General features: G+C 41.0%; 1 protein-coding gene across 2 annotated transcripts in view; it reads left to right on the top strand.

Moving 5' to 3' along the window:
- PREP (prolyl endopeptidase) overlaps positions 1-25,900 on the top strand; it is a 133,696-nt gene that overhangs the window by 14,138 nt on the left and 93,658 nt on the right. For both annotated transcript variants that reach the window (XM_077998400.1, NM_001257914.1), the window contains 4 exon segments: positions 11,827-11,960; positions 13,097-13,227; positions 15,779-15,988; positions 20,274-20,395. In XM_077998400.1, coding sequence (XP_077854526.1) covers positions 11,905-11,960; positions 13,097-13,227; positions 15,779-15,988; positions 20,274-20,395 — 519 coding nt within the window. In that variant the 5' untranslated portion in view covers positions 11,827-11,904.

Genomic DNA, 25,900 nt, shown 5'->3' on the forward strand with positions numbered 1-25,900 from the left:
AGTGTAGTGATGAAACTAGGCCAAAGATTACTTAAAGGCAATAGCCTTAAAGTAGCGTCTTTTTAAATTGATGCCTTTGAACCCCACTGGCAAAACTGGCCTGTGAGACGCCTTCCACCCATTCATTCATGTTCCATATATGGGCCTGGATTGAGAATTACTGCTGTATGTATCCCTGCTCTAGTAGATATGGGAAATGTGTTTAGTAACCATTTTACCACATAGTATCTCAGTCTTTAAGACTTCTAAGGTCTTAAAAGTCTTATTACCTTCTGTGGGAATGTTTAGCTTTATTACAGTTTGTAAACATACTTCTCATAAATTCATGAGGAAATATGTATTTAGGGAATACCTTCCTTCTGATCTCTGGATGGGATAATTGTCAAAAGAATGAGGAAGTTGCTGGTACTGGGCTACTCTTAATCACTACATTCCCTTTTCCCCCCACCCCCACCCCCCAATCTCCTTTCTCTTGCTTTCTGTAATAGGGTTTTTGATGCAAGTGGCAAAAACTGATTCTGGGCAAGTTAGGCAAATAGGCATTTATGGCAAGGATATGAAGGCAGCTTGGAATGGACCAAGGGCCAGGCTCTGAGCAGGCAGGAATGTCACTTTTCACCCAGCATTGCTATGGCTTCAGTGATCTCCAGTCATTCAGCCTGCATCTCTTTTTCAAGTGATGGTATCCCAAAAGAAGGAGTCTTGATTGGCCAAGCTGTGGGTGTGTGCTGGCCCCTTGGCTGTAGTGCAGCAGTAAGAGAAGAGATTTGGTAGAAGCCTCAGGGACTCTCTTTGGCTTCTGCAGTGGCAGCCCAGCTACCTGCTCCACTTAGAAGGGAGGGCACGAGGGAGGGAGAATGGATGCTGGCTACCCCAAGTGTCACATGCCTGTAGGTTTCATTCTCTCTCTTTTCTCCATATGTGCTTCATTTCCTTTCCTCCTCTCTCCTTAGTTTATCTGTGTGCTCCCTGTGCTGAGTATTGGGTTAAATAAGGGGGATGCGGTGTCGTAAGTAAGTCAGATGCCCATACCAGCGTGGAATTTGCATTGTAGCTTGGGAGGACCAGAGATTGAAGATGGGCAAACCACCTGATCTCTGCGCTGCTAGAGATTGGAGCAGTAAGGAGTCCAGGCCACATCTCGTAGCACAAGCTTGTCCGGCCTGCGGCCCACTGACCACATGTGGCCCAGGATGGCTTTGAATGCGACCCAACACAAATTCGTAAACTCTTAAAAAACATTCTGAGATTTTTTTTTTTTGGTGACTTTTTCTTTTTCTTTCTTTTTCTTTTTTTTTTTTTTAAGCTCATCAGCTATCATTAGTATTAGTGTATTTTATGTGTGGCCCGTGACAATTCTTCTTCTAATATGGCCCGGAGAAGCCAAAAGACTGGACGCTTCTGTTGTAGAGGTTAAGACTCAAGCCCCATTGGTTCGCTCTCAGGGAAAGCTCCATTTTAGAAAAGCACACCCTAAATCATTGATGAATTGTTTCAAGTACTTGTATACATTTAATGTTGCTGTTTTCTCTGTAAGCAGTTACTCAGCTTTGGTTTCAGTCATCTGAAGTTTTTCAGTGAAAAATGCTGGCATCAGATACGGTATTTTTGGGAAAACAGCTGTTAAAAAGTGAACATCTAAAGAACTACGATAACTGATTTCTTTCAACTTCTTTTTTGTTTTGTTTTGTTTTTTGAGATGGAGGTTTGCTGTGTCACCCAGGCTGGAGTACAGTGGCAGATCTCCACTGCAACCTCCACCTGCCGAGTTCAAGCAATTCTCGTGTCTCAGCCTCCCGAATAGCATGAGTAGGTGGGACTACAGGCATCCGCCACCACGCCTGGCTAATTTTTGTATATTTAGTGGAGATGGGGTTTCACCATGATGGCCAAGCTGGTCTCGAACTCCTGACCTCAAGTGATATGCCCACCTGGGCCTCCCAGAGTGTTGGGATTACAGGCATGAGCCACTGCACCTGGCCTTAACTTCTTTTTTCCCCCACCGTGTTTAGGTGCCTAATTCACCATCCCATTCTGCCATGTTCAGGGGAGAAAGTACTTAGCCATAAAAATGACCAGGGCACTTGTTAAAAATACAAATGCTCAGGCTTCAATCTGGAGCATTGGATTTCAGTATAAATCTGTTCTCCAGGAGCCCCACTCCTCACCCTCAGGTAATTCTTCAGACCCAGAAAGTTTGGGAAAACTTCCCTAGGGAATACTTAGATTGCTTGATTAAAGAACAATTATAGGATGCTGCGGTGGCTCACACTGTAATCCCAGCACTCTGGGAGGCCGAGGCGGGCGGATTACGAGGTCAGGAGATCGAGAACATCCTGGCTAACACAGTGAAACCCCCTCTCTACTAAAAAATACAAAAAATTAGCCGGGCATGGTGGCGGGTGCCTGTAGTCCCAGCTACTTGGGAGGCTGAGGCAGGAGAATGGTGTGAACCTGGGAGGCGGAGCTTGCAGTTAGCTGAGGTCACACCACTGCACTCCAGCCTGGGCGACCGAGTGAGACTCCGTCTCAAAAAAAAAAAGAATAATTATAATACCTTTCATTTTTTTAAGGGCCTATTCATAAGCAGCTAAGTTCTAATAGATGCCTCACTGTTGTTTATAGCATCTTTGTAAATTAGTGTTAATGGTTCCAGTTTTTCTCATTGGGGGAAATCAAGGCATGTGACAAAATTTCTGGGACTCTTCCAGATCCTCTGACCATTTGAATCAGCTCTTCATTTAATCATATACGTGACTCTCTGGACCTCCAGTTGTACTTCCATAAAACCTCATAACTTTCTGCTTGTTCTTGTCCATGCCAGCACCTCCCTGGGTCCTGCATACACTGCCACTGAGCTAGATGTTCAGTAACTTCCTAACTTGTCTCTTTTCTTCCAGACTTTTCTTTTTACTCTGCTCCCTCTAGCAACTAATGAGAACCCTTAGAGATGTTGGAACCTCTGCCTGTTCATATGAAGGCAGTGTGTATAGTTGTTAAATGAGCAACTTTAGAGGCAGAAAGTCAGGATTGAATCTTAGCCCACAATTTTATTAGACATTGGTCATGTTGGTTTTATTTTTTTTTCTTTCTTTGAGATGGAGTTTCTTTCTGTCACTAGGCTGGAGTGCAGTGGTGCAATCTTGGCTCACTGCGATCTTTGACTCCCTGATTCAAGCAATTCTCTTGCCTCAGCCTCCTGAGTAGCTGGGATTACAGGCATATGCCACCAGGCTCAGCTAATTTTTGTATTTTTAGTAGAGACGGGGTTTCACCATGTTGGCCAGGCTGGTCTCGATCTCTTGACCTCGTGATCTGCCTGCCTCGGCCTCCCAAAGTGCTGGGATTACAGACGTGAGCCACCATGCCTGGTCCGACATTGGTCATGTTTTTTAGCCTCATTTTTCTGACTTGTAATTTGGAGAAAACCACCTCATATAATTGTTAAAATTAAATGATAGTGTTTTTGAGCCATTTAGCAAAGTAGTAGGCACACAGTAAGTGCTTAATAAATGCTCACCATTGCACTTGTTATTGAGCAGTGTAAATAGTATGGAAATTACGGTTTTTGATAATTTGAAAGACTTCATCCTTAGAGTTATCTGGGACAAGTTCTTTTATTGCAATTAATTCTTGGGCTCTTTCCCCCCATTTTGTTTCACAGTCATTGCTCTGTTCAGTTCTGCTTTCTTTTTGGATCAATTTTAGTCCTTTGTATTTCTTAGTAAATTATTCATTTCATTGAGATTTAAAAATTACTAGCATGAAGTTATATATAATATGCTTTTAAAATTTTCTGTTGTTATTTTTAAATTTTTTATTTTAATGCTTAAAGTTCATTCTTTCTCATAAAACGCCTTTATTGTAAAGAACTTGTTCAGTCATCCCCAGCCAGCCCTGGAGCAAGCTTCTGGTCAGCTCTCCTCTTTCCAGCCTGCTCATGGTCATCCAGTCCCATCTCGTTCAGAAAACTAGAGGCTTCCAAGGAAAGCTGTGTTAGTCAGGACACTTGATTACTGGTACCTGAAACCCAACTCAGACCAGCTCACATAAAAAGAGGAGCTGAGTGGCTCATGTTATTGGGGTTCAGGGTATAAGTGCCTTTAGGCACAGTCCGATCCGGGAGTGCATGTTGTATTTTTGGGAACCTGTCTTTTTCTCTAAGGTCATCTGCTTTTCTCTGATAATTTTATTTTTCCAGCAGCTGTTCCTATGTGGTAGAGAAAGATGGGTCTTGTCTCTTTGGGTTGCACACAATCCTTGTAGCCCCAAGTGTCTTAAGTTGAGATAACTTCTGTCTTCAAATACTCATCTCTGTCCCTAAAAAAGGATTCTGATTGTTTTGCCTGGGTTTACTACTATCACTATTTTGTTGACTATTGCCTGTGGGTTAGAATTGATGGAGAGACTTTGCTTATGAAAATGAACAGGGTTTACTTATATAAAGAACATGGAAGGGAGTTAGCATAGTTAGAATACAGACAGAGGTGTCTGTCACATTTTCTATGACAGATGGAGGTACAAGCGACCAGTACCCAGAATCCTCACTGAGAACGCTCAATTGCAGATGATACGATCTGATGAAGAAAGAGGGTAAACCTCAAACTCTCTGAAGGTATAACTCTCACCATTCCAGCCAGATGTTCCTCATCAGTCACAGTGTGATCACTGCCCTTCAGTACCTGGCATAACCAAGCATGAGCACTCAGTGTCCTAAGCCTGCTTCCTGCATGCTCCTGAGTTCAGTAGTGCAGGACTGGAAGAGGCTGGCTCCCTGATGTGTGAGTCATGCCAGAAAGCCCTGAGATCAACCACAGCCTCACCTGCTTGAGGTCCTGCCCAGCCCTGGTCTGGGGTAGGGACATTCTGATTGACTGGCAGCAGTCACACCCTTTCCCCCCAACTATCAGTGGGACTTCATACAGCACCAGAAAGAAATAGATGTCATCTCCAACAGTGTTTGCCACATCCCATGAGCCTTAATGTGTGATAGTCTTGTTTTTCTTAATTTTTTGTATTTTCTAAGTAATCTTGTTACAGTTTGGATTTCCTCATTGATACAGACTTATTCAGGAGAGGGAGGATATGTGTGTTTAATGTCCTCATGATCAGATATTTAGTTAGGTTTGGATTTGAGGTGCAAATCACCTCTTCAGGTTTTTTTGTCAGGAGAGTATACACCAAGGAACAGAGCCTAAAGGGGTTAAAATTGGCCGGGCGCGGTGGCTCAAGCCTGTAATCCCAGCACTTTGGGAGGCCGAGACGGGCGGATCACGAGGTCAGGAGATCGAGACCATCCTGGTTAACACGGTGAAACCCCGTCTCTACTAAAAAATACAAAAAACTAGCCGGCCGAGGTGGCGGACGCCTGTAGTCCCAGCTACTCGGGAGGCAGAGGCAGGAGAATGGTGTGAACCCGGGAGGCGGAGCTTGCAGTGAGCTGAGATCCGGCCACTGCACTCCAGCCTGGGTGACAGCGCGAGACTCCGTCTCAAAAAAAAATAAATAAATAAATAAATAAATAAATAAATAAAAGGGGTTAAAAATTCAGTTTTGAGTGGGCTCCCTGGTCGTGACGAGTATTGAGAACAAGGCTTGAATGTCAGGTCAGAGTGATGGTTTCTGCTTCCTCCCCAGTTGACAGTAACTGGCCCCAGTGAGGGAACGAGTTGATTTACCCACACGGGGACAAGCAGAGAGGTGGAAAGAGGCCTAACGGGGCTTCTAGAAGGCCCCGCCTAGCCTGCTGGTCATGTGCAGCTAGAAGCTTACTATGAGCCCTTTTTACCCAAGAGCAGGTGGTCCCAGGGAGAAGAGATGGGCCCACTCTGGGTTTTTTACGTTAAAGTTGAGCCCAAAGGATTTTAGACTCTCACTGACTGAACGAGAATATTTCTCCAGCTTGAGAATGAGCAGGTGGGTGCTTGTGGGCCAGGAAAAGAAAGCACTTCATGGGGTGAGGTTAATGGCATTGTGGTCAAAACTGTGACCTGAACAAGCTTTTCTTTCTGGGACTTAAGTTTCCCCCTTTGTTGTCTGATGGGCTGCTAATTTTTGTAAACATTCAGTAAGTCCTGGAAAATTATGAGCACTCTTTTTTTTTTTTTTTTTTTAGTGGTAGAGATTCCTTGGCATAGATATTAGCCTTGGAAAGTACATTATTCCAATCTTTTATAGTTTCCATTTCTGGACATGTTTCCTGAAAAGCAGCTGCATCTAATTCTCTTTTGGTTGTGACCTACCTTGACTGTCCTGCCCTCCTGGCCCTAAGTCCTACAGCCTCAGGGTGAGCTCTACTGCCTCTAGGCTGCTTTTGATGGGGCTGTCCCTGTACTTGGAGAGTCATTTCCAAATTCCAAATTCTGCTGAAGTGAGAGGGGATCCAACTGTCCTGCCCCCACTTTTCTCTTAAGCTGGAATTATGGTTTTTGCCACTTTCTCCAGAAGCCCCTGATAATTGCTTAACCAAGTCCTATATTTGTTATTTATAGCAGATACTCCTCAAAGTTTGTGGGATGTAGCTAGCACCATTCCTAGTTTTCATTGGTATTTCAGAAGAGGGGAGGTTGATACCCGGGCCTGAGCCAGTCTCTACCTGGAAGTCCCTGGTCATCTTGCCCGCCTGCCGACGGCACTTGCCCCAGCCCGCCCTGCCCTGCCCTTGAAGTAGCTTCCCCTTTATTTGTTCTCCTCTAGCACATATCTTTGTCTTTCATTCATCTTGTTAATCACCGTGGTGCACATTGTAGTGTTTTGTATAAATATTTATTTAGTAACTCTAGGCATAATTTTTATTCATTTATGTAAGAATTGTAAAAAGATGAGTATTTTTTAAGTGAACAGTATTTTTAATTTACACTTCCATTTAGAAAGGGAGAAGTTAGAATTATATATTCAGATATGGAGCAATCAGTAAATGAGCCTATATCTGTATTTCGTAAGTCAATTTTTTAAATTGACAAGTGAAAATTGTATATATTTAGGTGTGCAGCATGTTATTTTGATATATGTAGAAATTGTGAAATGGCTAAATCAAGCTATTTACCATATGCATTACCTCACATCCTTTTTTTTTTGTGGTGAGAACACTTAAAATCCCTCTTAGCAATTTTCAGGTAGTTACCATGTTATACGGTAGATCTCTTGAACTTATTTCTCCTGTCTAACTGAAACTCTGTGTCCTTTACCAACATCTCCCCCAACTCCCGCCTCTGGTGAATACCATTTTACTGTTTCTGTGAGTTTGACTCTTTTAAATAAAATATATAAGTGAGAGCATGAGGTATTCATCTTTCTGTGCCTGGCTTATTTTGTAGGACTGCAGTATTTTGTGTATTAAAATAGAGTACGTGAGGGCAGTTTGAAGAAATTCTTCTGAAGACATTAGGAGCAAAGGAATCTCGGCTCCCAAATTAAGCCACCCTTTGCCAGATAGCTTTTCTTTTTCTTTTTCAAATTGCAGTAAGAACACTTCACATGATGGCTACCCTTGTAACAGATTTTTCTGTGCACAATATAGTATTGCTAACTATAGGTACACTGTTGTACAGCAGATCTCTAGAACTTAATGATCTTGCATAACTAAAGCTTTGCTTTGCTTTTAAGCTTTCTAATAGTCAAGGCAAATGAGATATAAGTAAGATTTCTTAGTTTTGAGCAGCTACTCTTTCCTAGGAAAATGTGTTCAGATTCATCTGTGGATTTAAAATCTAAACTGTTGACTCTCTTTAGCAGCTCAGCTGCATGCATTGGGGCTTTCATATTTCAGTTATTTTAATACATCCTAGAATGAGACTACAGATACTGAAACTCCTTGAACAACAAGGAATTTGAGTTTTCCTCACCCTGCCTCCTTATCACCATGGAACTCTTCCATTTTCTTTTTATTTTTATTCTTTTTCTCCCTTTTCCCCAATTTTTTTTCTAATTTTTAGATCAACCAAGATGGTATACCTGTTAAATACATAAATGACCAAGAAGGTATTTTCCTGGTTGAAATATCAGAAATATTATTGGCATTTATGAAACCCTAAATTTAACAAAGCTTCTTTACAGAAATTTTCTACCACCCTCATGAAAATGATTTGCCCGAGTTGTAAAGATGTGTTATGAAAGAACTTGAGACTTTTAGGAATTCGGACACTCGTTGGTTTTACATCTAGATATTTGACTTAGAGGAGTGCAGTCTTTAAGTAATGGTCTATTTAAAGTAATTAGCTAACATTTGTGGGTAGGAGGTGACAGAATTGGATGTTACTAATCCTAGCATTATTTGGTAGCATTTTTATGCCTGGCATAACAGTTTTATGAAAATCTTATATGTGAAAAGCCAGTGTGTCTGCTTCAGGGTGAGATGAATTCTGTTGCAGTAGTTGTAATTATACTATGAGACATGTAAAAGAAGCAAAGCAAAATAGAGAAACAGCTGGAGAACACAATTCTGCTTTTCCAAGGAAAATGAACTGAGCAATCTGTTGAGCAGCCTCTGACCCTTGAACCCACTGTGGGCCTACGTGCAGCCTGATGCAAATCAGAAGGATCAGGGAAATGATATCTTCAGGGTGCTCTCTTTAGAGAATCCCTCAGTGGAAGGGCAGGACCCTCAGCATGTCGAGATCTCAGAGTGGAATCCTTCTTAGGGCTCTGACTAGAACGTTCTGGTGAGGCCCTCTGGGAAATAGCCACCAAAACTGCAAACTAACATGTGCTGTGCCTGTTTTTTTTGTCTCCACTCCCATTATAATGGTTGTTCCCACCCCTTTTAGAGACCAACCATTCCTCTTGGCCTTGTCTCTCACCCAAACCACTGTCCCAGCCTCCTAACTGGCCTCTCTCTGTCTCCACTTTTGCTCCCCTATAGTCTGTTCTCCATCCAAAGCACAGTAATCTTTCAAAGAAAGGTAAATCTCCTTACCCAATCATGGCTTATTTGCACTTTGATGAGAGATTGAAACTTCCTATCTGCCCACCAGGTGCCGCCTGCTGTATCTCATTTTGGTCCTCTGGCCTCAGCTCATTCCCAGCCTCATTCACGTCTTTACTCTTCTTCACACCTGCCAAGCTGTTCCTTCTGTGGGAGCCAGGACTCCCACACCTGCTGTTTCCTCTGCCCGAAACATTCTGCCCCACCTTATGTCGTTGTTCCCTCTCAGACCTCAATTTGAAACCTCCTCAGAAGGGCTTTTGTGACCACCCTGCTTATAGGTGCCTTCTTTCCCAGTGGTTTTCAAGATCTGCAAGGAATGGCTGATTTGTAAATTTCCAAACCATTTGTGGATTGAGGTTTTTCCAAAATATAATGAAGATGCTATAGTCATGTCAAATTGCCGTCAGGGTTTTCAGCACTCACTCTTGTTTTCCGTACTCTTCTCATTGTGGCCTGGTAGCAAACAGTTCAGGCCAACACTGATCTGTAGTTGACACTTTTGTAGCAAGCAGCATTGCTCTGCTGATTACCCTGTGTACATGTCCTTAGAACCAACCATTCTGCAGCCCTCTGGCTTTTTGTGGGTGTGTCCCCAGTAGAATGAGCTCCATGATGACAGGGATTTTAGCTTGGACTTGTCACTCATCCATCCACAATGCCACGATCAGTGTAAGCACACACAAGATTTGTGTTTAGTCCATGTGGATGCTCCAGCTCCCTGATGTTCCTACCCAGCACAGCCCAGTCGAAGAAAATCATAGGAGCCCTAGGTTGCGTCTCCCTTCTTTCCTGTGTGGATCTGCTTCATCTCCATCTCCTTTTTCAGTCTCTTAGTAATTTTGCTAACTCACTGCATGGCCTTAACCAGGGGACTTTAATACCACTTGCCTCCACCTCCATATCTGTGAAGTAGGCATGGTGTTTTCTTCCACTGTAAAATGAAGTAGTGCTTTTGGACACACTTTGTGATCTCCAAAATGCTCCCCTGAGTGGTTTCTCAGATAGGCATTGATTTTATAACTAAAAAACAAAATCCAATTTCCTCCTTGATGTTTTTAATGAGGGAAAGTGCAGTCAGCAAACTTCCTGTAAAGGGCCACATAGTAAATATTTTAAATGTTGCAAGCCACATAAGTCTGTTGTTTTTTCCCCCCAGCTCTTTAAAAATATAGAAACCATTCTGATCTTCAGAGCTGCAGAAAAGCGGGCCAGGGCAAAGATTACCAATCCCTAGTGATAGTCGGAATTGTATTTCTGTGGGACTCAGTAAATTTTATTTTCTGTTTATATGAAATCAGAAATGTGACCTGTAACAGTTTTATTTTTCTTGAACTGGCACTCTTGCAAAACTGTTGATTACTATATTCATACTTTACACCCCTTGTCTCTTGTTTTTAAATGCATCATAATCACTGATTTTTGGAACAGTTAGTCTCACCACAAAATCATGGTTCTCCAGAGCGGGATTGGTGGTTTTTGTAGGGGAACCCAAAGCATTGTTGCACATTTGAAGACCATTTTGAGCTTGGATGGGCCCTTAGAGCTTGATGATATATCCAAAAGTGGACTCTGATAATAATGCATTTTTGCCTGCCATTCAAAATATATTATGGTCTTAATTTCCTTAAGTTTTTCTCTGATGATTTACTTATTTATAGACATCTGATGAAATCTTCTATTGAATTTAAAGCTGATACAATGTTCTTGTTTCATTTCTTGCTAATAGTCAGATGTGAATTACTACTGGCCAAGTTTTTATAGTATTGTCAACTTTTTAACTGGTTAGTTACAAACCGGCTGTGCTTGGATACAAATCATCTTTTGTAAAAGCCCCTTTTCCTGCCTTCACTGCCAGTATTTCCTGACAGCCATCTCTTGCCTTTCTTATAAACCACCATGTTGCCGATATTCTTCTGCAATGCCACTTGTTTCCGGTGCTTTTTGTTTGTGTGTGTGTGTTTTAAGACAGAATCTCCCTGTGTCACGAAGGCTGGAGTGCAGTGGCACGATCTTGGCTCACTGCAGCCTCCATCTCCCAGATTCAAGCAATTTTTGTGCCTCAGCCACCTGAGTAGCTGGAATTACAGGCATCCACCACCACGCCCAACAAATTTTTTATTTTTACTAGAGACGGAGTTTTGCCATGCTGGTCAGGGTGGTCTCGATCTTCTGACCTCAAGTGATCCACCCGCCTCAGCCTTCTAAAGTGCTGGAATTGCAGGCATAAGCCATTGCACCCGGCCTCCAATGTTTTTTCAATGTTCTTTGGTTGCAAATTTTAGCAAAGTTCTCTGATTGAAATTAACATGGTAGTAGGTCTTAGCAAGTCAAAACCAAAATTGATAAAATAGCACCAGGGTATCCCTAACTTTTTCTTTTTAACTCTAGCTTGCCTTGGGATGGCCAGCTGCTGAATGAGAAACCCGGAACCATGGCGCTATATAAATGCAGATTATTGGCAGTGTGTGATCTGAGCTACAGTATAGTGTGTTAGGAGCGTGGATCTGGGAGCCAACTCTGCCATCTGCCACTTCCTAGCTGTATGATGTCGGGCAACTTTTTAACCACTCCAAACCTCAGTTTCCCTGTCTGTAAAGTTGGCCTAATAAAAGGACCTTCTCCATAGGATTATTGTGAGTTCTAAATAAGTTAATACTTGCCCTCTAAGCATTAGCTGAATTAGTGCCATGTAAGCACTGGTTGTTACTATGTATTAATCAGTCACTTGGCAGGAGCCGGGCAGGTATGAAGAAGAGTAAGGAGGTGAGAGAGGTTGGTAATGAGGGAAGAGGCACTGGCTGAGAGACAAAGTGTGCTTTTTCTGATACATGTTAGTGGATAACATTTCACATGGAAAATTTTATATTTAACTTGCTTTGTCCATTTTAATTTCTCCACAGGCCTTTGTGGAGGCCCAGAATAAGATTACTGTGCCATTTCTTGAGCAGTGTCCCATCAGAGGTTTATACAAAGAGAGAATGACTGAACTATATGATTATCCCAAGTATAGTTGCCACTTCAAGAAAGGAAAACGGTGAGACTGCTTTTACTGAATTTCCTTTTTATTTTCAAAGTAAATGCTTGCTTAAATTGTAAAATACAAATTCCAGATAACTTGTCCTTGTATAAGATTAATTCATTATAAGGAATTAATTTCTATGTCTGAATATGAGAATAATATTTTTGATCTATTACATATTGTCCGAATTGTTAAAATAATGGTTAGGAAATTTAGTAGAGATAGGTCATGTAAAGAAATCTAGATTGTAGGAAATTGTTGTTGTCTTATGGGTAGTAATTGGTGAGACAGGATGATTCATAGACAGCAGTGGAGGTTTGTTTGCCTCCAAATTTAATTATCTTTGACGTATACTACTTGGAAACATTTAATTCTGTGTATTTCTTCCATCAAAGAATGGTGAAATGGGTGAATTCACTTCTCTTGTTCCTGTCCCGTTAACACCCACTTACACACGTTTTCTTGATCTTTTATTAAATCTGTTTGGAGCCACTATCACACATTTACTTTAGACTTTCTTCAGCCCTCTGCCATTCTTACACAGAGATCAGCAAAGTAGAGTCTGCCTACCAAACCCTGCCTGCCTACCTGTTTTCATAAATAAGGTCTGATTGGGACACAGCCATGCTTATCGGTTTACGTATTGTCCATGGCTGCTTTTGTGCTGCAGCTACAGGCTTGAGTATTATAGTGACAGACTGTATGGCTCACAGAGCCTGCAATATTTGCAGTCTTGCCCTTTACAGAGAAAGTGTGCTGACCTTCCACCATAGCAGCCTCGCTAAGGAAAAGAACCAGAATTTGATTTTAGAAAAGTCTGCTTTCTTCTTCATTTAAAAGAAAAAGTTACTGCTTTATTTGAATATCAGTTTTTATTTTAACACATAAAATGGTCTTTATTTGTCTCTACTTAGCTAATGTGCAGAATTACAGTACATGATTTGAATATGGAAAGCAGTTCCGTTAACAAGCTCTAGGTGGAGAGAAATGATGGGCCCTTTCACCTATGTCCCCACGTCCCTGTGATGGCCAGGTTACAGTTGTACCTTTGTAGGGTTTTGGTTTTGTTTTGGTTTTTGCTTGTGTGTGTTTGGTTTTACTCCACAAATAGAAAACTCCACAGCTAAATAAAGACCATCTCTGTTCCCCAGGTATTTTTATTTTTACAATACAGGTTTGCAGAACCAGCGAGTATTATACGTACAGGATTCCTTAGAGGGTGACGCCAGAGTGTTCCTGGACCCCAACATACTGTCTGATGATGGCACAGTGGCACTCCGAGGTAAGTGCTATACTCAGAGGCCCGTGGAACATCCGAGACCCTCACTTGGAGTTCTGAAGTTAGTGCAGTTGCTTTACCTCTGAAATACCAGGCAGGGTGTGGACCATATTGTAGAACAGATGCACATACAATATCAGGAAAGCTAATTTTTGCACAGTATATTTAGAATACATGAATAGTCACATTCCTCTTTTCCACTCTGATGGCATGAAGCAGAACTGGAGAATAATTCACACTGGACCCAAATTAGCTTCTAAGGCTTCTGGAATCTTCAAGTATCATCATCATTTCCTATAACATCCCTGAGACATACCTGTGATTAGAAAAAAAATAAGTCATCTTTCATAAGAAATTTAAGCTGTACGAAGAATGCTCCAACTATGAATATTAAACAGGAAAGAATGTTTATCAGATCAATTTCCCTCTTGGGAAGGAAGCGTCAGAGTTTTAAAAATCTAGTTAATTGTCAGCATGTCAGAATTACAAGTAAAAACACACAAATCTTGTAGAAATTGAACAGCTGGGTGTCCTGTTCCCTGAAGATGCAGGTTTAAAGACTAAGTTTGTCCACAGTTGCTGTACATCTCCTGCTTAACTCTGCCCCTAAGGTAACCTCCTCCACAGGCCACAGAGAAGATTATCCCAGGTTTGTGCAGTAAGCAGAGTTCTAGAGTAAGGAACGAAGTTATTCTCCAGTTCTGTGTTTTAATAATTGTAAACTCTACAATGATAATGTCCTAGATGATGTTAGCTCAGCCTTTCCCCTGTAGTATCTTCTGGTTTTGTAGAAAAAAAAAACCATATGATTAGTTATGGCCCTCTAGAATTGAGAAATTGAGACATTGAAGTCCTCTGTAATCAATAAGATGGGAGTTATAGAGCCCCGTTCCATCAGACCTGTGCAAAGACCCTTTTATATCAACACTCCTAACCATGATCCAGTCATTCAGTAGTCCACCCTCCCCTCCCTCTGAATAGGCTGTGTATATAAACAATGATCCTTTATTGAACCAATATTGAAAATAAGACATCAGCCAGCTCAGATTCTTCCATGAATCTGACTGTGTAGTTTTCAGTGAATTTAATACACAGGTTCTGTTGAAGTAACATATCCCATATAGGAATTTAGTTTCCACAAGGATCTATCTTGCAACCCATCCAGAGGGACAGGGTCTTAACTCCCACCCCAATAATGCATTCTTCCAGTGACTTCTTTATGGAATGTTTGCCATGGACAAAGCCTTGATGGGTGAGAAGATAAATTAGGCATGAGACCTGCCTCAAACAGTCATTGAGTTTTCTAAGAGCGGTATTATAGGGAAGTTATCACAAAAGGAGTAAACATTCAGATTCTTTTTATAGTATATGATTTTTAAACATACATTTCAAATCAAAATGTTTAATTTCAATTTTTCTGATAATTTTCTGATATACACACACACACACACAGACACACACACACACACACACACACATACAATTCAAACACTCCAGTGCTAGGTAGAATAAAAGGTGAATGTGTTTCTTCTTCCTGTCACTTTCTAGACTCTTTTCTGCATTTACATACGTATGAGCCTAGATACTTCATAGGACTTACAATGGTTAATGAGTAGGTTCTGTGAAATTTTAAACTAATTCCTCATTAATTAAAATTCCATGTAAAAGAATAGGAAACCTCTAATAATAGTTGAGCTTCTTAAAATTTTCAGTCCCAAATAACATTTAGCAAACAGCCTAAGAGGAAATCTCTGGTGTCAGAGTCTTCAATAGGAGGTGTTGTATCAAATGCTTTACATACTTCATAATTGAAACAGCTAATATGAAACACAAGTATTTGCCAGGAAACATTCCATAGTGATTAGGACATTCCACCAGGGCCCTAAAGGATTGTACATGATACGACAGTCTATAGACATGTTGCTTTTCCTTTCACAATTTCTTGTGGAATGTGCACGCTGGGCACCTTCACTGCAAACCCTCAGGCTTTATTTACCTGGGCCTGTGATGGTCAGACAGTGTGGACATTAATCCTTGTGCACAGGTAATGCTCCGAAAATGAGGCTGTAACAAGGGATTTTAGATAGTTTGGAATCAATTCCCCAAATTACCTAATGGCTCCAATTTAGTTCTATTATATGGTATGTGTCATAATTCAGTCATTACTCTAAAAGCAGTTTCCTTTTTCTCCTTATTCCCTTTAGAGTATAAATAAAATATGACAGAAGTCTCAGATGAGCTCTGCTTTTAACTGAACTGCCTGTTGCATTATAAAAATTTCAAAATGAAAGCATTTTAGTAGGCATATAATCTAATATTTCATTTTATAGACAAATTAAGACCTGGAGAGGTTAGGAAGCTTGTCTGAGGTTATAAGGGTAATTCTTGTAAAACTTGGGCCGAGCCCCCAGGATTCCTCACTACCAGATTCCTATCCCTTTTGTTGCCACATTCTACCTCCGTGTTACGGAAGAGAGCTTTGTCAGATGGCATAGAGGGCAGTGGAGTTGTGTTCCTATGGTTGTCATTGGATGATTTCTCCTGTGTCCCATAGGTTACGCGTTCAGCGAAGATGGTGAATATTTTGCCTATGGTCTGAGCGCCAGTGGCTCAGACTGGGTGACAATCAAGTTCATGAAAGTTGATGGTGCCAAAGAGCTTCCAGATGTGCTTGAAAGAGTCAAGTTCAGCTGTATGGCCTGGACCCATGATGGGAAGGGAATGTTCTACAACTCATACCCCCAACAGGATGGAAAAAGTGATGGTGAGCGAAGACTTCAGATGAAGCACATTTTTCACAAAATGAAGTGTGACTTCAAGTGACTGAAAAGAGATGCTAAACCCTACGTAGAGGTTGTATGGTCCAGAACCATGTTTCCTCAAAGGGTGTTGTATCAGTTGGCTTTGCTGTGTAATAGACCACACCAAAATGTAGTGGCTTAGAATAGTAACCATTTATTTTTGCTATGAACCTGTGGGTTGGCCAGGTAGTTCTTCTGGGCTTGGCTGAGTTCTAACATGTATCTGTGGTCAGCTGCAGGTCAGTTGGTTCATCTTGGGTTGGCTCTTTTACATATCTGGGGCCTTAGCTGGGATGACCAGCAGACTAGCCTGGGCTTGCTCACGTGGCACCTCAGTAGAATTACAAGATGGGGAGCTGAATGACACAGCCTTCTTAATGCCTAGGCTTGCTCCTGGCACATCACCTTTGCTGCATTCTCTTGGCTAAAGCAAGCCAGAGGGCCATCACCTTTTCAATGGTGGAGAAATAGATACAGGGAACTGTGGAAAATTGGGATCGTTATTACAATCAATCAGTCCCTTATAGATGTGTTATATCTCCTAAGGAGATTATGGAGAAGATGAATTTTTAAACTGAACCAAACTATTTGATGATGTTGAGTGATTATAAAATTTTACTACTGTAGTAATCACATATTCTTCTCTGATCAGAAGTTATAGGTCACCTGTTGGTTGGCATTTATCTTCATGCTTTTCTCCTTGTTACTTCCTGGACAGACCTTTATTGTTCTCCTCTTTAATTGCACAAAGATCCTGTTGTGTTCAAAGATTCTCTTTCTTTGCTCCTTCACTTCTAATTTTCCCAGACAGGAAGGGCTATGTCCCTTGTACCTTACTGGTACAATGTGTCATTTTCTTCCTTTTGCTACCCCACATTTCAATGTGGTATGTAGCATTTTCTTGTTATGTTAGTTGGTCTTTACAGGTGAGTTTTACAATCCCTGTGTTAGAGATTAGGAGCTTGGGCGCAAAGGCTCAGTAATTTTCTTGAGGGCCGGGGTCTGGCAAGAAGCACAGCTACTCCAGTGCTTTCTGCTGTACATGTTGTCCCCTTATCATGACTTGCTGTATCTTTGTCATCTTTAAATATCCTTGCTTTCTTTTCTGTTTTTTTCCCCCGCAGTTGAATTGGGAATAAGGCTGTAGTGCTTCTCATCTGTTGGCTATGTTTAGCTTTTTCTGCTTTTTGATTAGGCTACATCAAGACCTTTTTTATAAATTCACCAACGAATTACAAGAGGAGCTAAAAGTAGGCTTTTTATTCAAAGATGTTGGCTAAAGAAAGACATCTGTGCTCTGGAAACGAAATTAGCTGCCTGTGTTAAGAGTGCCCCAGAGTTAGAAAATGTTAGTTATTTCCATGTTCTGGGAGACAAAAAAGTATAACTGGCCAATTCATGTTAGAGAACGTTATTACGTTAACTTGTAAAAACCAAAAGTCATTATTTACCATCAGCTTTCAGCGACACAAAATAATAATAATTAGTAATTGTGATAGATAAAAGAAAGCCAACATCTTCTTCCAGCTGTAATTTTGCTTCCCTCTTGTTAGGATCTCAGTAGCCTCTCAGACTGTGATGGGACCCTTAGAAATGAAGCTAAGCAATTCCTACCATGTGCTTCTTACCAGTGTCCCTGAGAGCTCAATGACAATTGCTTAAGTGCCATAAAGCTTGTTTTACATTATGGTATTATCTTACCTTTTTCCCTCCCTTGCCCTGAAAGCTTGGTACATCATCATCATCATGAAAAAAAGAAGTTCAGCCTCAAAGAAGTCTCCAAAATCAGCAAATATGAGTTAATTACTTTCAGTTCGATATTTAACCGATACCTAACCTTTTTTTTTTTTTTTTTTGAGATGGAGTCTTGCTCTGTTGCCCAGGCTGGAGTGCAGTGGCGTGATCTCAGCTCACTGCAACCTCTGCCTCCCAGGTTCAAGCGATCTCCTGCCTCAGCCTCCCGAGTAACTGGGACTAGTTAGTGCCACGCCCAGCTAATTTGTTTTGTATTTTTGGTAGAGACGGGGTTTCGCCGTATTAGCCATGTTGGTCTTGAACTTCTGACCTTGTGATCCTCCTGCCTTGGCCTCCCAAAGTGCTGGGATTACAGGCGTGAGCCACCGTGCCTGGCCGATACTTAACTTTTTAAAAAGTAAAGTTTAGTTTTTAGAACAGTTTTAAAAGCAAAATTGATAAGAAAATACAGAGACTTCTCATGTACCTCCTGCCCCCACATATTCGTAACCTCTCTTATTGTGAACATCCCCCACCAGAGTGGTACATTTGTGTTTCATTGGCAAATCTACATTGACACATCATTATCACCCAAGTTCATAGTTTACTTTAGGGTTTGATTTTGGTGTTGTACATTTTGTAGGTTTGAACAAATGTATAGCGACATGTATCCAGTGTTGTAGTATCATACAGAGTAGTTTCACTTGTCCTAAAAATCCTTTGTGTTCCAACGATTCATTCCTTTCTCTCCCCAATCTTTGGCAGTCACTGATCTTTTTACTGTCTTTATAGTTTTGTCTTTTCCAGAACATACTGTAGTTGGGATTAGACAGTATGTACCCTTTTCAGAAAGGCTTTTTTCACTTACTAATAATACATTTAGGTTCCCTACATGCCTTTTCACGGCTTGATGGCTCCTTTCTTTTTAGTGTTGAATAATCATTGTTTGAATGTGCCACAGTGTATCCATTCACCTACAGAAAGAATGCTCAGTTGCTTCCAAGTTTTGGCACTTATGAATAAAACTTCTATAAAAAGTCTGTATGCAGGTCTTTGTTTGGACACAAGTTTTCAACTCCTTTGGTAAAGGAGCATGATTGTGGGATCATGTTGTTAAGAGTCTGTTCAGTTTTATAAGAATCCTCCAAAACTTTTCCAGAGTGGCTAGACCGTTTTGCATTCCCGCCAGCAATGAATGAGAGTTCCTCTTGTTCCACACCCTGGACAGCGTTTGGTGCTACCGGGGTTCTGAATTCTGGTCATTCTTACAGGTGTGTAGTTATATCTGATTTTTTTTTTTTTTTTTGAGATGGAGTCTCACTCTGTCACCCAGGCTGGAGTGCAGTGGTGTGATCTTGGCTCATGGCAACCTCTGTCTTCTGGGTTCAAGCAATTCTCCTATCTCAGACTCCCAAATAGCTGGGACTACAGGTACATGCCACCACACCTGGCTAATTTTTGTATTTTTAGTAGAGACGGGATTTCACCATGTTGGTCAGGCTGGTCTCGAACTCCTGACCTCAGGTGATCCACCTGCCTTGGCCTCCCAAAGTGCTGGGATTACAAGTGTGAGCCACCACGCCTGGCCATATCTGATTGTTTTAATTTGCATTTCCCTAATGATATATAATGTGGAGCATCTTTCCATATGATTATTTGCCATCTGTGTATCTTTGGTCAGATGTTTGTCAAGGCCTTTGGCCTAGTTTTTAATCAGATTTTTGTTTTCTTATTGCTGAGTTCTTTGTAATATTTAGGAATTTTATAGTTTTATGTTTTACATTCAGGTCTGTGATCCATTTTGAGTTAATTTCTGTGAAGGGTGTAAGATCTTGTCTGGATTCATATTTTTGCCTGTGGATGTCTGGTTGTCCCAGCACCATTTTTTAAAAAGGCTACTGGGCTCTCTCTTCTGTTCCATTGATCTATTTGTCTGTTGTTTTGCTAATACCATATTATCTTGATCACTGTAGCTTTATAATAAATCTTGAAGTTAGGTGCCAGTCCTCCAACTTTGTTCTCCTTCTGTATTGTGTTGGCTAGTCAGTATATTTTGCCTTTGCATATAAACTTTAGAATCAGTTTGTCAATCCACAAAATATGTTTCTGGGATTTTGGGATTTCATTAAATCCATAGACAAAAATGGTAAGAACTGATACCTTGACAATATTGAGTCTTCCTAGCCATGAGCATGGACTAGCTCTTCATTTATTTAGTTCTTCTACTTCTTTCATCAGAATTTTGCAGTTTTCCTTAGATAGATCTTACACATATTTTGTTAGATTTATACCTAAATATTTCATTTTTGGAGGTGCTAATGTATTGTTTTTAATTTCAAAATCTCCTTGCTCATTGCTGGTATATAGGAAAGTAATTGATTTCTGTGTGTTAACCTTGCATCCTGCAGCCAGCTACTTAACTTTTTAAATGTTTCTAGCATTCTGCAATATGGGTGGAATTGATTTTCTTAAAATTACCAAGTGCATTTCAATGTACACTTTTAACTCCTTCAGGCACAGAGACATCCACCAATCTCCACCAAAAGCTCTACTACCATGTCTTGGGAACTGATCAGTCAGAAGATATTTTGTGTGCTGAGTTTCCTGATGAACCTAAATGGATGGGTGGAGCTGAGGTATTGTACAGCTGTGAAATTTTACCCTCAAAGACTGTGTTTCGTGGATGTGTGTATAAATATGCTTATTATGTGGTTACTTTTATGGATGGTAGAAGTCCCATGAGTGAATATTCTTTTGTTAAAAATATTGGTATTCAGATTGACTCTTAATAATGGAGGTGATAAACCTTTTAACTGCAATCTCAACCTATTACTCTTAATATTAAAAGTAATACTTTGAGGGTAAAAAAGTAATTTTACTTATAGTAAAAACTATAAAAGTACCTAGTAAGGTAAAACATGAACCTTTCAAAACTCAGAATCCTGCTTCTCGGAGGTGAGTGTAGTATTACATTTTCTTTGTACATACAAGTGAGAATATGGGGAAAAGACAGTGTGTGTGTCTTTCCCTGTTTTACACAACTGTGCTCTTTTCATGCATATTGTTCACTTGTTTTTACATTAAAATAAGTATCTTTTAGACATTTTCTCATCAATATTCATGTATTTCTTGGGGGTCTTGACAGGAACCAACCTCTTGAAGTGTGATAGGTTTTTAAGTTACTGGCCTATAATTTAGTCTGTATTTTGAGAATCAGCTGTGAAGAAACTTAGGGGTACTTGGAGTAAAATTTTGACTCTGGTTAGTTCATTCCTGTGTGCTAAGAAATATTTCTTGTTAGAGAAGCATTCTGAATGTTTTAATATGGGTGGGATGTATTCCATTTTTAGTGGGAATGAGGAATGTACTACAAACTTTTTAGCTCATCGAGACACCTCTTCTATTGAAAAACAGTTAGCAGTTTGTCAGGAAAGGCACATTTTCAATTTTAACTTTTGTTCCTAGGTCTACTTCGTTGGGGGACGAAACAGGAATCTATGGTATATTATTTCATGGGAATTGATCTTCTGTATTCCAAATTGTCCTTTTATTTATTTGGATTTTCTAGACCAGGGGTCAATAAAAAACTGCCACTGGGTTGGATCTGGCCTGCTGCCTGTTTTTGTAAATGGAATTTTTTTGCAGCACAACCACACCCATTTTTACCTGCTTTCAAATTATAACTGCAGAGTTGAGTGATTGCCACAGAAGTCCATATGGTTCACAGAGCTGAAAATATGGACTGTCTAGACCTTTATAGAAAAAGTTTGCCAGATTTTAGTAGAACGTGTTAAAAATAAATTTGTAGAACATTTTGTTACCTTAAAATGTGTCCGTTTTTTATGCCTTTTCTTTCCCATCTAACTTCCCACTCTACCAGCCTTTCTTGTGCATTTACTATTGTCTTTTTTCTCACATATTTGTTTTTAATGGCTTTTCTGAGATCTATTTGGAGATTGTTTCTGCTAAGTTTTCTATCTACTACATCTTCTCCTCATACATAGGGCTTCTGCGTACCATAGATATAAAATAATATACATTTTTTACCTTCATCTGAGTGAAATACAATTAAGATAAATATGCTACCAAAATATTAGGTGATGTGTAATCTCATAAAATTGACCATTATAACCATTTTTGAGTGTATAACTTACAAGTTGTACTTAAGTGAAGTGTACTTTAAGTGAACTTACAAGTTCAGTGGCATTAAGTTCATTGACATTGTTGTACAACTGTTATCATTGATCCTCAGAACTTTCTCATCTTGCAAAACGGAAACTCCACCTTGTGAACAATAGCTCTCCATTTACCCCACCCCTCTCCACCCACCACTGCCATCACCTGGCAGCCACCATTCTACTTTCTGTCCCTTTGTATTTGACTGCTCTGGGTACCTCAATGTCATCTTACAGTGTCTTTTTGTGACTGGCTTACCTTCAAGCTTCAACCATCTTGTAGCGTGTGTTAGTTTCCCTCCTTTTTAACGCTGAACAATATTCCAATGTATGTGTGTACACCGTTTGTTTATCCATTCATCCTTGGGCTCTAGGGTTGCTTTCCACAGTATTGTTATGAGTAATACTGCTGTGAGCAGCTAGTGTTTACAAATAGAATGGAAATAGATCACATGCATTAAACATATGTATAGTCACTTCTGCTAGCTAGGCAAATAAAAAAAGCAAATTTAAATAGGTTAGATGATTCTTCTACCATTCTTTCAATAGATGTACACTCTGCGTAACTCATCTGATATAATCTTTACTACAGTTTGAGAAGGAAGGAATACATAAAGAAAATCAAATACCTACTAGGGTAATTATCTTGCAAGTTCATGCTGGAATTGCCTGCTGGGTCTGTTAGGGCCACAGCCTATATCTTCTTAACCACTATGTACACTGTTTCCCTGATCAAGAGGAAAGGGCACACAAAAATTGAGTAATAACTGTATTTATTTTTAATTTTTTTTTTTTTTTTTTTTGAGATGGAGTCTTGCTCTGTCACCCAGGCTAGAGTGTGGTGGCTCAATCTCAGCTCACTCCAACCTCCGCCTCCCGGGTTCAAGCAATTTTCCTGCCTCACCCTCGCGAGTAGCTGGGATTACACAGGCGTGGACCACCACGCCAGGATAATGTTTATATTTTTAGTGGAGACAGGGTTTCACCATGTTGGCCAGGCTGGTCTCAAACTCCTGATTTCAGGTGATCCGCCGGTCTCAGCCTCCCAAAGTCCTGGATTATAGGCGTGAGCCACCATGCCCAGCCTAAGAGTAATAGCAATAAATAAAGGGATGCAACTCTACTTTACAGAAGTAATAAATGAAGTTGTTAAAAAAAAAAAAAAAAAAAAAGCTAACGGAACAATATAAAGTGAGTCCTTTATATTTGATCTTTATTGGATCAGGGCCCTATTTAGTGAATTATGTAGAGGAAGTCTGTAAGAAAACTTAATGGGCTCCGTAAACAAAAAGTGGGCGTAGACTTCCCTCAAGCAGTGTTCCAGAACTTGGGTGGTCTTGTTGTGAGTGGTGTCATCCCACCAGTTACCAAGGCTGGTCAGGCAGGTCTGGCTGGCTAGGTGAGTGCTGCTTCCTTCCTCCTTTCCCAACCCAGCTGTGTGTGATCTCCTTCTGAGCGAAAGGACCATCTGGCTACATGGAGGAGTACTCTTGTCACTTAAACATGAACTCTAGAGTTCTGCTGGTATGACACCTCAGAAGCCTCAGGTCCAACCTGAGTTGATGGTCCAGTTCCAAGTCTTCACTCAGAAAAATCTAGATCATGAAAAAAATCTTGAGGTGGAAATTTCTTATGTCCTTCAAGAAGTGTGATAAAGCCAGGGGAGTCCAAGAAGTGGGTGTACTGCAGAACTAGCTGGACCAGAAGCACCCATGACTGGTGGACACATTAGCACTCAGGCTATTCACTGGAAATGAAGCAGTTTCTTAACAGCCTTTATTTAGTGATTTGCATCTTAAAGAAAAGCGATAAACGGAATCTCACTCTGTCACCCAGGCCGGAGTACAGTGGCATGATTTCGGCTCACTACAACCTCTGCTTCCCAAGTTCAAGCAATTCTCTCTCCTCAGCCTCCCGAGTAGCTGGGATTACAGGCTTATGCCACCATTCCTGGCTAAGTTTTGTATTTTTAGTAGAGACAGGATTTTACCATGTTGGCCAGGGTGGTCTCAAACTCCTGACCTCAAGTGATCCGCCCATCTTGGTCTCCCAAAGTGCTGGAATTACAGGCATGAGCCACCATGCTCAGCTGTAGTCCTCTTTATAACCATGTACCAAAGGCATGTGCTGCAATTGTTGCTTTTATTATAAAAGTACTTGCTTTTAGTACAGTCATAGAACCTAGTATTTAGATAATGCATTTTACAGTGTCTATGATGAGAGAGCCAGTGTTAGAGTGAGAGGAGTGTACTGGAAAAGAAATTTTTATTCTAGTTCTGTCTGTGGCCTTGGGCAAATTAATCTGTTCAAGGTCATTTCCTTTGTTTCCTCCAGGGCTTTTTCAGCTCTGAAACTGGACAGAGGATTTATCACAGCATCTCTTAGCCTCCTGGGAGAGAACTTAGCTGCTGGGTGTGAGAGAAGCAGGACACAGGGCAGGATGCAGGCTTTGTGGGTGTGGATGGAGGAACCCTGTGGGCAGAGACTGGATGTGCTTATGGACGTGTGCGGATTTCTCTGGCTTGCTGCCGTCCACCTCCCCTTCGACTGCCGCAGTCCAAGTTCACTGAGAACTTCTCTTTATATCCTAGATGCTATCTCCTCGTGACTCATCTTCCTTCTTCACAGATACTTCCTCTGCCTTCCTGCATGGACAGGTCTGTCTTGCCTTGATCAGGCAGATCTCAGGAAGTTCCAATCAGGAAGCAGCTTTAGTTTCCCCACTGTTGCCCTCCGTCACGCTGTGACAGCATGTCTTCCCGGGATGACTGCCTTCAACCCGGCAGAACTCCTTGCTTCCTGGACACTTATGGGTATTGGACCTGCTATTAAAGGTTCATTGCAGTCCAAAACAAAATATTGCTCTCTCCAATTTACATGCTTTCACCTTCTACCCAGCTCAAGTGTGCCAAGCCCCTCTCCTTGCATATTCCTCCTGTTAGTTTTCCCAGTAGCCACGCAGGGAGGAGGAGTAAGACAAGAGAAATGGGAGTTTTGCTTATTGGGAATTGTTTGTTGGTCATTGTTTGTCGGCCTCTCTTGGCTGCTTGCAGTGAGGATGTGTGTCCAGATTCCAGCTCTGCTTATGCCATCCTTTTTTAGAGAGAGCCCCTCGATTTTAGGAACCTCTGTACTTTGCTGTTCCCTGATGTGGGTTATAAACTCTCTGGCTGCCCTTTTGCACCACCTGCCTGCCCTCAAAGCTTTTGATCCTAGAAGCATTCCCTCGAGATTCAGACTTCTCTGCCTTTCCTTCCTCCACCCTTTTTCATCAGGGACCTTTCAAGATGACTCGAGGCCAGCTGTCTTCCTAGTAGCTTCCTGGGTACCTCTTGCTCCAGGGAAAGGCATATCCCTGGGTTACTCTGTTCTGGAAGTACAAGCTGTGTTCACTGCCCTCCTCACAGCCAAGGACCTCAGGAAGCCTCCTACACTCAGTCCCTCCTGTACATGTCCAAAATGCTGGGCTCAGGAACAAGAGCTCCCTTGTGCCCCTGGGGTGTAACATGAAACAGCTGGCATTGGGCTTTGATGGACAGAGATGCCAGTTATTTAATATAGACTGTGAGGCTTTACTTGAAGGACAGTTTCATGGCAGGGTAGAAATTTTCAGGTTCTGTTGGACAAGAAAAAAAAAAACCCCACAAAGCTCTGTTTTAAAGTGAATTGTTAGCATTTGGGGAGAAAAAAATCCTAAAGAAATCAAACATTTTGTGGCAGTGTTCCCAGCAGAGGGTGCTCTAGAATGAAGATTGTGAAAATGCATCATCCCTTTAGAAAGGATTAAGGAGAAAATGCCCAGCTTCTTTGTGATTATCTCGCTAAATCCTATATTGAGAACCTAATTCTGTTATACCTAATTCTTGAAAAGTTTTTTTTTTTCAAAAGTAATCCTGAATCTTAATATCTGTCACATATCTCCATAAGCCATTTTTATATGTTCACCTGTGATCCCTAGTAATTAAA

This window comes from Macaca mulatta, chromosome 4, assembly GCF_049350105.2.
Source record: "Macaca mulatta isolate MMU2019108-1 chromosome 4, T2T-MMU8v2.0, whole genome shotgun sequence".
NCBI classification, from domain to species: Eukaryota; Metazoa; Chordata; class Mammalia; order Primates; family Cercopithecidae; genus Macaca; species Macaca mulatta.